The sequence below is a fragment of the Syngnathoides biaculeatus genome, chromosome 1 (assembly GCF_019802595.1).
Source record: "Syngnathoides biaculeatus isolate LvHL_M chromosome 1, ASM1980259v1, whole genome shotgun sequence".
In the NCBI taxonomy this organism is placed as follows: Eukaryota; Metazoa; Chordata; class Actinopteri; order Syngnathiformes; family Syngnathidae; genus Syngnathoides; species Syngnathoides biaculeatus.
In genome coordinates this window covers 10,560,836-10,573,462 of record NC_084640.1, presented here as the reverse complement: position 1 = coordinate 10,573,462, position 12,627 = coordinate 10,560,836, and the positions used below count along the sequence as shown (strand labels likewise).

Genomic DNA, 12,627 nt, shown 5'->3' with positions numbered 1-12,627 from the left:
ATACCTCAGGTGACGCTTAGTGGTGGAGCACTTGCTTCGCATGTGTGAAGTCACGGGTTGATTTTTTGCCCGGCGTCTGTTTTCTGGAAAAAGAATATGGGTCTGTCTTATTAGTGAGTACAGGAAATGAATCGCTCATCTACATGACATGTCATGTCATTATCCAAGCCGCTCATCCTCACGAGGGTCACAGGAGAGCTGGAGGCTATTCCAGCTATCTTCAGGCAAAAGGCAAACTACAGCCTGAACTGGTCGCCAGTCAGTCGCAGGGCACACAGACACCACCGTTGAGCGGGAATCGATCCCACGCTGCATGCGTATGTACCACTACATCATTAGTGACCCGCCCCCCAATTTAAAGCCAATTCAAAATTTGGCAGGCAATTTATTTTTAGTAACTGCAAAGCACAAATTCCCAAACTACTGCCGACCAGGCGAGAAAAGCATACCAAGAGTAGCTGTGTGCCGTTTCAGTTGAAGTTTGTGATTGACACTTGTGCAAAAACCACATTATTTCATTTGGAATATGTCCACACGCCATTCAAAACAGACGCTCACATTTGCATTGCTATTTGATCCTTTCGCATGGGTCCAACTTCAGTATCTGGTTCGGTCTTTTCCCGTGCAACTGCTTTCGCGACATTATGCCAGGTGTCGCTTCACAATTGAAATTCGAGACTGCAACGGCTCTTCAGTTTTGCGATGTCAGCTTGAATAACCTCGTTTGTAAAACTGCTTGAGTTTCTTCTCACAACCAGGTAAATGTTTCCATCATATGTTGCTTGCTGTTTTAATGCCCGTTAGGATACGTACTATATATGGAATCTACTGTCAGATAGATGACATCATCTGCTTTTATTTTGAAAGGGATCATTTCCCCAATGCTTTAAACCCACTTGGTCAGACACCTGGAGTCTACCATTATTGGTGTAGGGATTAAGATTTGTAAAATGAACCCACGGTGCTGCATTTCTCCTGGTAATGGCATCCTTGGCACATTTGTGAGCAATAAACAAGTCCAAAACCATATTGGTGTACTGCAGTATTTTGTTTGATGCATTTTCCAACCTTGGCTGAAGGCACCACCTCCCCGATCCTCCCCTTCACCCCAGATACCTGCCACCTGCTCCTGTCCCTCCCTGCTTCAGTCATCATTGACCAAACCGACTCACACCTTATCCGACAGGTAAGTCCACGATTTTGAATAAAGCCTGATTCTAATTGTTAATTGCAAGGAACATGAGAGGGGTTTTGATTGGCATCTGATCCGACAAGTGCAGTGATGTACAAAATGATACAGCCGTGTAGCAAAGTTACAAAATAAATCTTGATTGAATTTGAACAATCTTAACAAACTCTCTTAATTTACACGGGTTTCAACAACGACTGCTTTACTTTTGTTCGCGTCTACCAAAGGAAAGTCAATCTGAAACTTATTTGCAATTGCATTTGGTGGCGAACTGGCCGTGTGAATGTTTTCCGGGCAATCCAGAAAAAAAAAAAAAAGTTCATTTTCAGGACACATTGTTATGCAATAAAAATAATATTAAAAAAAAAACTCAAACAAAAGAAGAATGAGCTTTTTGAGGATATGATCTTTATCAACTCACAACAGGTGAGGACGGACAGGTGGAGTTCATTACAATAATTAATAAATATTGGCCGTAGAAAATATTATTAAATTTAAAATATACCTTTAAAACAAACACCAGCACCTCAGCTTTCTGTTAAAGATGACCAGGCCAAGAGTTATAATTTTTTTTTTTTTTTTTAAGAATTTGGTATGGCTAGTCGTCCTATATCCCACTAGATCCGGATCTAGCCCTGTATCCGAATAATCCTCTCTCTCAACACTCAGAACCCAAACAAAAGGAACCTGTTGTAAGGTGACCACTTTTGAAGCTGCTATTTGAGAATCGTCAATCTTGACATACAGGTAGTCACTAACCGGACCTATCCACGGAGCAGCAAGTGGAGGAAACCACTTTTATGAAAATGAATTTGTCTTTATTCATCTCAATGCTTTGAAAAAAAAAAACAAAACAAAAAAAACAAAAAAGCTCATTTATTTAGTTCTTGAAAAGTTGAAAAGTCCATTTGCATTGTAGCATAAGTAGGAAAATTTAATAGTTGTGATAGTCAAACAAACACATTGGATGTGGGTATCACAGCAATCTTGTCTCCCCCCCCTGCCAATTTTTTAACACCCACGCTTCTCACAATGCCTGCCTCCACCTATTTTTTTTTTTCTGAAATTAGCATTGTGGGTCATGTCAATATTTCTGTATACGCTGTGGGCTGCTGGAAAACGGGTCACGAATGGCACCCGGAAAATAGTTTGGGAACCCCCCCCCCGGTGTTTGCAGTTGTGATCAGACTCCCCGGAGAACGAAAGGAAGAAGAACTCCCTTCACGTTAGCATCTGCCGTAACAACAGAATAACAGATGTCTTTTTACTCACAGTCTTCCATTGTCTTTAAAACAACATTTCACACGACTGCTGCAAAAATCTAGTCGTGCAGCTTGGGATTTGAATGGCCATGTTGTTTTTCTTCGTTTTGTGCTTATCTAAATTTAATCTGACTCAGGTGGTGCAGATCTCAAAGAACAGGTTTTGAAGGTTATGGCCATGGTAAATGTGAATCGAAATGCCGGGTGTGGCTGCCCAGTGGACAGACATCATAGCATTTTTTTTTGGGACCAGTTGCTTGGACCTAAAAAAAAAAAAAAAAAAAAAATTCTTCATGAAAATACACAATATTTTCATCATCTCTAACTTTATTTACACGGTCAACAACCTGATTTAACAAGTAATCCAAATGGTCCAATTCAATCAAAGAATAATGGGCCAATAATCCCCCAAATACTGAAAAGCATCACCTTTGTTTTTATCAGCATTTGTTAGCGTTATTGTCATCTTTGGCTGTGAGAGTTAGCTCTGCAAAAGTGTCTGAAATGGAGGGATGGGCAAAATAAGGTATTGTACCATCTGCGTAAAAAGGAAATTTGTCTCGATCCACATTGTAACCCAAATTATTAATTTACATAGAGAACAATAGCGGGGCGAAGATTGAGCCCAGAGGCACACTATTAAGACTATTGACCCATTTAGATGTGAGCCCATCAAACAAAAACACATTGAAATCTTTCTGATAAACATTCAAAATAAAACTAGTTGTGTGAAAATGTGGAGGGTATATATACGTGACGCATAAATACTCTTTATATCAAAAGCCAAGAGCATTCAGATGGTGGGATGTCTTGGTTTGTACCATGTAATTGTCGGATCCCATTTTTTTTTTTTCCCACTCCACTTATTGTGTCCCACAGAATGTTGTCCACAGTGTGGAAGACGAGGGTACTGCTTCCCATCCTGTGTTTGGCGGCCACCGGCCTGTTCTATAAATCCAAATGGAGTGTGCAGCCCTTATTTTCCCGCTGGCTGGACGAGTTGCACGTTTGCAACTGTCAGCAGTGCTTGACTGAGGGCGAGCACGAGTTTAAAGCGATAATGGATGAATCGCCAAAGCCGTTTTTGTCCACGCAAACCTTAACGTCGGAGGACGACTTCAACTGGTGGAAGGTAGACGCGCATTTGACTGTGACTGATCCTTGTCATGTACCACTATTTTTCATATTTATTTTAAAACCTATTTGCATGTTATTGAAATTCACATGAAACTACGAGAGTACACATTTTTTTTTAAATTGAAAATTCCCTCTAAAAGGAAAATAAGTCTTCTAAATTTGACAGACCACAGAGAAGTTTTCCCAACAAAGCTGTCAAGTCTGAATGATTTAAAAAAAAAAAAAAAGTATGCAAAATGAATCTTTTGAGCCTTTGCTGAAAAATCAAATGCTTCTCTCCACTCCCAAAGCGGTGGGCGTCTATTGATGCGCCGAAAACATGCCGCGCTCAATTGTCAACTGTCAATCAAACACCAGAATTGGTTTTACTTTGGTTTGCATCTTTCCTCAAACTACACATATTAAAATGTTTGAGGCATGAAATGACCGCAATGAGTGATGTGCAGACTCACAGCTGTCAACCAGCTAAATACACTGCAGTAATCTACTATTTAATGGTCTATGCTTTTGCTCTACTTTAGTTTTGATTTTACCACAGGGGCATCGTTTGTATTTCTCTCCAATAGTATTTGGACGTTGGCTCGACACAGTGTCTGTTTCACATTGCCAGTTATCCGAAAATCTCAATTGACTGGAACCTAAACAGAAATATGTTGAAATATGAATCTTCAGAATTTGGTTTTTAAAAAAAATGGCAAGTTGAAGTACTGATGTAACTCCTCCAAGTTTAAAAAAAAAAAAACAAACTTTGAAATGTGATTAATATTCATCACATCTGTTTATCCCAGATTGGAGGATTTAAAAAAAATTTAATTTAATTTTTTTTTTTAAGTACCAGAAGCTCATGTTTACTTAGACTGAAGACACAATGTATTCGTCGCAACTCATTCTAAATATGTGCCACCAGGATTTGAATTAAAAATGCCACTGAAAATGTTAAAATTCACGTTATTTCAAAATGATCACATTTCCAATAGCTGTATTTCAGTTTCACTTTTCAATGTTAACAAATTTGCCATATAAAAAAAAAAAAATCCACACTTTCAAATTCAAACGCAATATTTTCAGTCTCCTGAGATTCAACTGGCTACAATTCGCTGTCTGAAATTCACCGTCTCACAATCAGCCAATCCAGTTGCGCTTTCTTAGTCACGTGGGCTCACGTACTAAGAAAGCGATATTGGATTGGCTGGTTTAAGAAGGCAGGGTTACCTCAGGTCAGACCCCAACACTCAGCCAATCCAGTTGCTGTCAAATTGATTTTTTCTTTTTTTTAACATTATGTCATCACCCATGGAAGTTTTAAAAAGTAAAAATCCTGTTTTGACAAAGGAATGGAATGGAAAATACCGAATACCAGGTACCTAAAAATATATATACTTGTGTACAGTAACCAAATACCATGTGTACTTGGTTACTGTCCTTTTAGTAGATTAAGAAGTAATGAAATATTTGCAATTTATCTTCCACCAGGGTTAACCTTTAACAACTGAACTTTAGTGTTAAAACGTCACCTCACTGTTGTCATTTTGGTCACAGACAGATGAATAGTATTAAATTATGAATCCTTGAGTGGGTTACCTCAGAGAAATGAAGGTTCTTTCTTTATTGTTCATTTCAGAAATTGCAGACGGAACAGCGCCCCTTCAGTTTCTTCAATGAAACTGTAAAGAAACTATTGGCAATCTTTCCACCCATCCCCGAAGTTGAGCCTCCGTCACCCGACCGTTGCCGGACTTGCGCGGTCGTGGGCAACTCGGTCAATCTAAGGGGATCGCACTACGGGCCTCTGATTGATCACCATAACATCATAATAAGGTAAATCCACCGCCCCTCTGTATCTGTAAAACAGGGGCGCCCACACTTTTTCAAACAGCAAGACTCTCACGATCTACCGACGCCCACAAAACCACACAGAAGAATAACAAGGAAGGACAAAACAGTGTAATTATTGTGTGGTTACATTTTTGTTATTTTATGCGGAGTTCAAATGGTGTTACTACAATACTGCTGAGTCCACTTTTTCCTCCTGGAAAAACACCCGTGAAAAATTAATGACTGTTTTTTTTTTTTTTTTTGGGGGGGGGGGGGCTTAGAATTCCTTACATTTCAAAGTAGAAAGATGATTTTAGAGTCGAGTGATTTGATTTACAAGCAGGCTCACGGAACGGGTGTGGATTTTAGAATGAACTACGGGCTTACAAAGGGCTTCGAGTCGGACGTCGGCACCAGGACAACTCATCGCGTCATGTACCCCGAGAGCGCCACCTATTTGGACAACAGCACTCGTCTCGTCTTCTTTCCGTTCAAGATAAACGACATGCTGTGGCTCCTCAAGAACTTCAACCCGCAGTAGGTGTTGCTACCGAAACCCAACACACACAAAGACGATTCTGTAACAGTTATTGTCAAAAAATTATGATTTACCACACAATCCTAACACTTTTTCTGCCTCGGCAACCGAAAAGTCTGCATTCCGCTTGGCCTGCCTGCACCCATCAACTGCGATCAGAGTCCCGCTGACAAAAAAAAAAAGGCTCAATAGTGTTGCTTCTTCAGCTTGACAGCGGGACCGCTTTACCAAATTTGTGGGAATTGGCGCCATGACTGGCATCGCTTACGACCGCAGCTGCGGTCGGTTGGCCGCCTCAACAATTGCGGCACAGAATGTAGCCTGCTCGAACTCGCTGTCCCCCGCCTCTGATGGGAAATGGTTGAGATTCTGTCGGGGGTGAGCGTTAATACTCCTATTGACAGAGTCCAAACCCTCCCCCAACAAGACTGACACCAGAGCCCAAGCTGTGTGTTGAGGAGAGTCCAACAGTACTTAGTCAAAACTTCCAAACCTCAGGCTCTTTCCCTGCCAGGGGGGTGACATTCCACATCCCTGAGAGCCAGCGTTTGTAGCCAAGATCAGACCACCAAGGTTGCTCTGGCCACAACCCAGCTCTCAATGCACCCGGGCCCCTTTGCGACTCCCACAAGTGGTAAAACTATGTTAACACGGTTCCACATTGTCTCCTCGGAGTGTGCCAAGCCGGGTCCTAATGTGTCCAGGCCTGGCCACCAGGTGCTCCCCATCATGCTTGTCCTCCAAAGGGAATCCCAGTGGCTGAAGGGAAAATGAGGTCCAGAATTGTATCTGTAGAGTTCCTGAGCTATGCTTTATCTGGTCTGTCACCTAGAACCAGTTTTCCTTTTGTGACCCCACCAGGGGGGATAAACTGACCAGATCACTTAGCTCCGAAGATCCCTGCCGGACACAAAGCCGTCCCCAAAGATGTGACGGATGCAGTCACTGACATATATTTGAACACATCTCAGATTAATAAATTAACCATTCATGGGCAGGGTGGCAATATTTTTTTTTTTTTTTGCCTTATTGAGATAAGTCTCCTAACAGGCCACAATCAAGTAAATAACACTTTTTTTTTGTTTAACGCATAAAACCAAGGGTAAAAAAGATGTACCCTCTCACGGGCAGCGTCCCAAAGTATGTTATCAGTTCTGTGAAGTGATACATACTAGAGATATGTTTATTAATTATTATAGAACAACACTTACACATTAATAATTCTGATGAATTAGCGTTTTAAAGGCAAACCTGGTTGAATACTGACCTTTCTCCCTTTCTTCTCTTGGAAAAAGCTCCATGTGTACTTGAGGCAGCCATGTTGGGTCAGGAAGGAAAGGGAAATAACTCTGTGCTAACTTTGACTGAGTTATCCTCTCTTGATACCACATTCTGGCTTCAGATGAAAACACTTAAATATTTTGATATACTGATGGATGTAATGCTTGAAAATCATGACGTCCTAAAAATGGGACGCTGCCCACGAATGGGTTAAATACATGAAAAAAGATGAATCAGGCAAAATCAGTCGCTGCAACTCTTCCAGTCAACTTTGTATGTTTTACGACTCGTGATGTAGTAATGATATCCATTAGCAGACGGGTAACGCTGAGTTTAAGGTGTTGCCCCCCCCCCCCTCATTTTTATCAACAAAAAAAAAAAAAAACACATTTGTTGCTGTATTTGACCTTTGACAGAGATAACGTTGAGAAACCAAAGATGCGAGGCAACAAGGACTTGGTAAGTATTATAAATACCCTACCGTTCTCCTTTTATTTTAACTCGAGTGTCTGTAAAAGTCTTGACTTTCAACAGGTGATGATCCTCAACCCCGGCTTCATGAAATATACACATGAAAGGTGGCTGGGGAAAAAAGGCAGGTACCCGTCCACTGGCTTCATGACTCTGTTGCTGACCTTGCAGATGTGTGACGAGGTAGGCGGCTCTTTTGTTTCTCACGTTAGGAAGTGTGTGGACGCTTATTGACATGGCTTTTGATTAAATAAAATATCGTTGCAGTGCAGTCAAAGGGTAATAGCTGCGAAATGTGAGAGAAATGCGCTCGAGTGACAACCAAAATATCAATTTGTCATTCCAGGTCAGCGTCTTTGGGTTTGGCGCCGACTCGGACGGAAACTGGAGCCATTATTTTGAAAGGCTGGCATACAAAAAATTGAGAACTGGTCCTCACCCTGGTATGCAGGAATATGAAGTCATTCAGAAGTTGCATCAGAAGAAGATAGTCCATTTTTTTAAAGGAATGTAATAAGTACTGGAATTCTTGCCATATTTTTCATTTTTTTTTTTTTTCGTCTGGCTTAGGACACCATTTTTCTACCAATTTAGTTGTAAATAGACAATTTGATATACACCATATTCCAGTGTGTGTGTATATATATATATATTATATATATATATATATATATTATATATATATATATATATATATATATAAAAGCCATTTTTTTGGTTTGCTTTTAAATATCTAAATGATTTTTGGGGAGATAATACAGTGCAAGCGGACACCTCAGCCTCAAAGCAAGATCAAACTTTTTATGGATTCACAACCAAAACATACACAAAATATGACAGATAAACATTTATAGCAGTAATTTATTAAGTTAATTTTCTCATAACACCAGAGGTTGCTTTCTACAGTTAAAAATGAACAAAGTTTCCCTTAAATGCACGAATGAATAAATTTTAACTGTTTTTGAGACATTTCCACAGGGAAAAAAAAAAAAAAATCTCTTATCGCAAATGTAGTATAAATCAACCGTTTACACTGTGAAAACAAGGGTATGTGCCAATAAATATCAAAAGGAGGAATGTGGAATTAATCCGGACGCAATACGACACGCGCCACCACATTTGATATCAAAAAACACAAAATAGCGCGTTATCAATATTGACAAGGGCGGAATTGTCCACGCTCCGGAATGCATTGCTGCGCCTCGTCAAGTGAGCTTGAGAGTTCACAAGATGGAGAGTGCTGCCATCTAGGAGGCCTTCTGTGGTAAGTGCAACTAAATATTTAAATAAGTTCTCACCAAGTTGGGTACTGTTTCTTTTTATGAGAAAAATAACTGAATGTTTACCTCCTTAGTCTACGATTCAGGAAAACAATAAAGCTGTTGGGAATGTTTAAAGGCAGCATGCTAAACTATATTGGTTAGCATGTCTCAGGGTTTTTTTTTTTTTTTCTTCTTCTTAGATCTGGCCTTAGAGCAGTTTTAGATATATATCTATCCACGTCAACTTTGTCAGGTCTCGCCGAATCCTGTCCTCGTGTTGAATTCTGAAACTCTGGTTCGTACATATATGGTTGAATTACACCTGCACGGGATGTTTTTTTGAAGTTTGAATCGCTCTTGCCGGTTCTTCTGGTCTTATTTCCAAGACAGCGCACGTAAACACCCTTCCCTCAGCCACTTCTGCAGTGGATTCCAGCTGAGTGTAGGATGTTTACACGAACTGAGCCCGGATTCGGGATGCAAAGTCGTCGTCGACGCCGGTACTGGAAGTAGCTGGTGGCGGCAAACATCGGACTGAAAGCTCTGCTGGGAAGACAACTTCCAGTCGGGGATGTTTACAACCTCACAACTACCTGGTGTCAATGAACAGTCCCCCCCCCCCCAAAAAAAAAAAAAAAACCCTTGCAAGAACAAAAACCTGTAATGAAGTCATAATAATACAAGAAAGGAAATTTAATCAGTGTAACAAGAAAAAGTAACATAAGGCAAATCTTTAATTAGGAAAAAAAGTGATGTAAATTCATGAGGAAAAAAGCTGTAACATTACAAACGTATTTTTCCCTCCTAAATCATAACATGGCATTTGTCGTATTAAAATAAAACAGTTGCAATACATTTTTTTACAAAGCTGGAATTTGTCAGCTGCAGGACTGCGCTGACCTGTGTGAGGATAAAATTGGAATTGGGTGGATGGAATTTGGGAAGTTTGAATTTAACAAGAATAATGCAATTTACCCAAAAAAGTCATCATAAGTAGCAAAAAAAGTGAAAATTTAATAGAAATCATTCAGAAAAAGTTAGTGATCATAATTTTAGAAAAAAAATCTATATTGCAGTAAACAATTGCAATGTTAGGCAAATATTTTTAGAAAGTCTGAAGCATATAAGTTCTGAGAAAAGTCATTTTAAATACAGTTTATATGTGTGAATGATATTTTTTAACGTGGAAAAAAATACAGTGAAAAGCAAGAATAAAGTTATGTTAGTTAAGTTGTAAGAATTTCTTTTCCTTTCGGCTTGTCCCGTTAGGGGTTGCCACGGCGTGTCATGTTTTTCCATCTGATCCTATCTCGTGCATCTTCCTCTCTAACACCCACAGTCTTCATGTCCTCCCTCACAACATCCATCAACCTTTTCATCATCTATCAATCATGGCCGGCCTCACCGCTTTTAAAGTTATAAGAATATGTCGTCATGACGTGAGAAAGTCATGCAAATAGAAGTCAAAATGTTACAAAAAAATACAATTTAATGCTCTGCAAGTACTTTAAAACAGATCACAAGGTATTCTGTTATAGTTATATAAGTCATGACAAGTGAAGGAAAGGGTGCAAAGTTACAGTAGTTATTTTCGGAGATGTAAATTTGAGTTATAACAAAAACAATAACACAGATGTGTTCAGCAGTGGGTTTTTTTTTCCTGCAGATAAATTCTTATTTCATAATCTTGGGGAAAAACAACAACATAAAGAGATGCTATTCGAACAAAAAGTAAGAATGAAGTCCAGAAAGTTACAAGATACAAAAATGAAGTTATTTGAAATAGGGGGGGGGGTGGGAGAAAGAGTTAAATGTTCAAAAAATTAAAAAGGTATTTTTTTTCCTTGAACAAATTTGATAGTAATGCATGTGAAAATTCCATGAAAACACAAGAGCTGTATTTGAAATCTATTATTTTGTATTGGTTGCACAATTTAGATTTTTTTTTATTTTTACTATTGGGAAATTATCCATCCATCCATCCATCCTTGCTTCTTTTGGGTCGGAGGAGTCGACAACGCACTCACAATGACACCTATGAGCAATTTAGTGTGCCCAATGACTGCATATTTTTAGGATGTGGGAGGGAACCGGAGTGCCCGGAGAAAACCCACGCAGGCACGGGGAGAACATGTAAACTCCACACAGGCGGGGCCGGGATTTGAACCCCGATCCTGAGAACTGTGAGGCCAATAAATGTAAATGCTCTTCAGCTGCCCTACCGTTATATTACATTAATTTTATAATACTAAACAATTAAAAACTGATGAAACTCGTACAATGGCATGATCCTGTCCTAATACTACACCTTTATTCTTCGACTTGAATTTCTGTCGCTTTTGAAAAAAAAAAAAAAACCAAAACCTGCCCCCCCCCTCCAAACAAAAACTATTCTGACGTCACTGGCGTCGTTTCAAGCCTTTCTCTGTCACCTTGGCAGCTGTGACTGCGTGACCTCTGCTTGTTTGCATGCGTTTATTTTCAACGCTTCTGTTCGCCTCGATCAACGTTCGCACGGGCACGGAGAAGGTGACGTGACGTCATCGCATGTACACCGCTAGGAAGCACTTGATGGAAGGCCAAAAAGCCACTGTCAAAGGCTTGACCCAAAACAGCCCAAAAAGACCACTTAAACGCTCGCGCTCTCGCTATTTAAAGGCGTCGGTTGGTGGGAATACCCACCTCGTAGCCGACAAACAGTCGAAAGTAACTTTATGAAGCCAAGCGGCCGCTTAAAGACACAAAGTCAAAGTGTTAGCTCATGCTAGGCTAACGGCTAGCACGTTGACTTAGCCAGCTTCGGCTAGCTTTCCGTGACCCGAACCTCCTGCTGTCGGACGTCTCCTTACCGAGCCGAGTCAAAAACCTCGTTCCGCCGAGTCGACGTCCATCCGAGACCGATGCCAGGTCGTAGAGGATACGTCGGGTCCACTTCGGGGCAACCTGTTGTTTATTTGCCCCCCACCGCCACCACGCGCACGCACTTCCCATCTTCATTCACTTGCCTTTATTTTGACCTTATAGTTACTCGACACCAACATTGACGTCATTGTCATGGCAACGTAGCCCCGCCCACCGACGTGGTGATTGGATGAGACAAATTTGCGTCTATATTTTGACACCTGACGACATTTGCATACAAATATCAATATCAACAAAACTAAAACTATCCCGTGCATACGTGGTTTTATAAAAAAAAATTTAGAATTATGACATTTTAGTTGTAGAAAAAAATGTACAAATATCCATACATCCATTTTCCGAATTAAAAGATGTACAGTAATTATAATATACAATCGCATTAGATAATAGTAAGCATTACTCGTTAATAATTGTTGACTCATATACAACAAACCAAAATAAAAGAAATACAATCCCACAATAAAATTTTTTTCATTAAATTTCAACCAAATCTAAATTTGAACATGTAAAAAAGTGTTGAATCGTCTAAAAAAAAAATAAAAAATATAGAATTTAAATTGTGATTAATCCCATGCAAAATTAAATATTGTGTTAATACGCAAATGTGTTTAAAATGAAGGTTGATAAAAATAAATTTCTCGGACACTTAACAATGTTATTAATGTGGAAACACCACATTATGTTTCAAATGAACAGTTGTGCACGTTAATTGTGTTGCTACTGTGCAAAATGATTAGAACTTGAATCAAT

At 39.7% G+C, this 12,627-nt stretch overlaps 2 protein-coding genes across 7 annotated transcripts in view; one reads left to right on the top strand and one right to left on the bottom strand.

Moving 5' to 3' along the window:
- LOC133498469 (CMP-N-acetylneuraminate-beta-galactosamide-alpha-2,3-sialyltransferase 1-like) overlaps nt 1-11,977 on the bottom strand; it is a 70,357-nt gene extending 58,380 nt beyond the window's left edge. For 4 of the 6 annotated variants that reach the window (XM_061815392.1, XM_061815344.1, XM_061815382.1 and 1 more), the window contains exons 1-2: nt 11,805-11,977; nt 5-83 (exon numbers count right to left, since the gene is read on the bottom strand). The gene's annotated coding sequence lies outside the window, so the exon portion shown is untranslated. Of the gene's footprint in view, nt 1-4; nt 84-558; nt 816-11,804 lie in introns of those variants that run through there. The other 2 variants (XM_061815427.1, XM_061815418.1) reach the window with 1 other exon arrangement.
- LOC133498510 (CMP-N-acetylneuraminate-beta-galactosamide-alpha-2,3-sialyltransferase 1-like) lies at nt 1,042-8,321 on the top strand. The gene is made up of 7 exons (XM_061815466.1): nt 1,042-1,186; nt 3,331-3,583; nt 5,210-5,406; nt 5,773-5,940; nt 7,639-7,681; nt 7,757-7,876; nt 8,040-8,321. Exons 2-7 carry the CDS (start codon nt 3,332-3,334, stop codon nt 8,205-8,207), a joined length of 948 nt encoding a protein of 315 aa, XP_061671450.1. The 5' UTR covers nt 1,042-1,186; nt 3,331; the 3' UTR covers nt 8,208-8,321.
- Nucleotides 11,978-12,627: the final 650 nt, after the last annotated feature.

Coding starts and splice junctions, on each gene's coding strand:
- LOC133498510 (XM_061815466.1), top strand. CDS start 3,332: ATGTTGTCCACAGTGTGGAAGACGAGGGTACTGCTTCCCATCCTGTGT. Junction 7,682..7,756: donor TGCGAGGCAACAAGGACTTG/GTAAGTATTATA, acceptor GACTTTCAACAG/GTGATGATCCTCAACCCCGG. Junction 7,877..8,039: donor CCTTGCAGATGTGTGACGAG/GTAGGCGGCTCT, acceptor TTGTCATTCCAG/GTCAGCGTCTTTGGGTTTGG.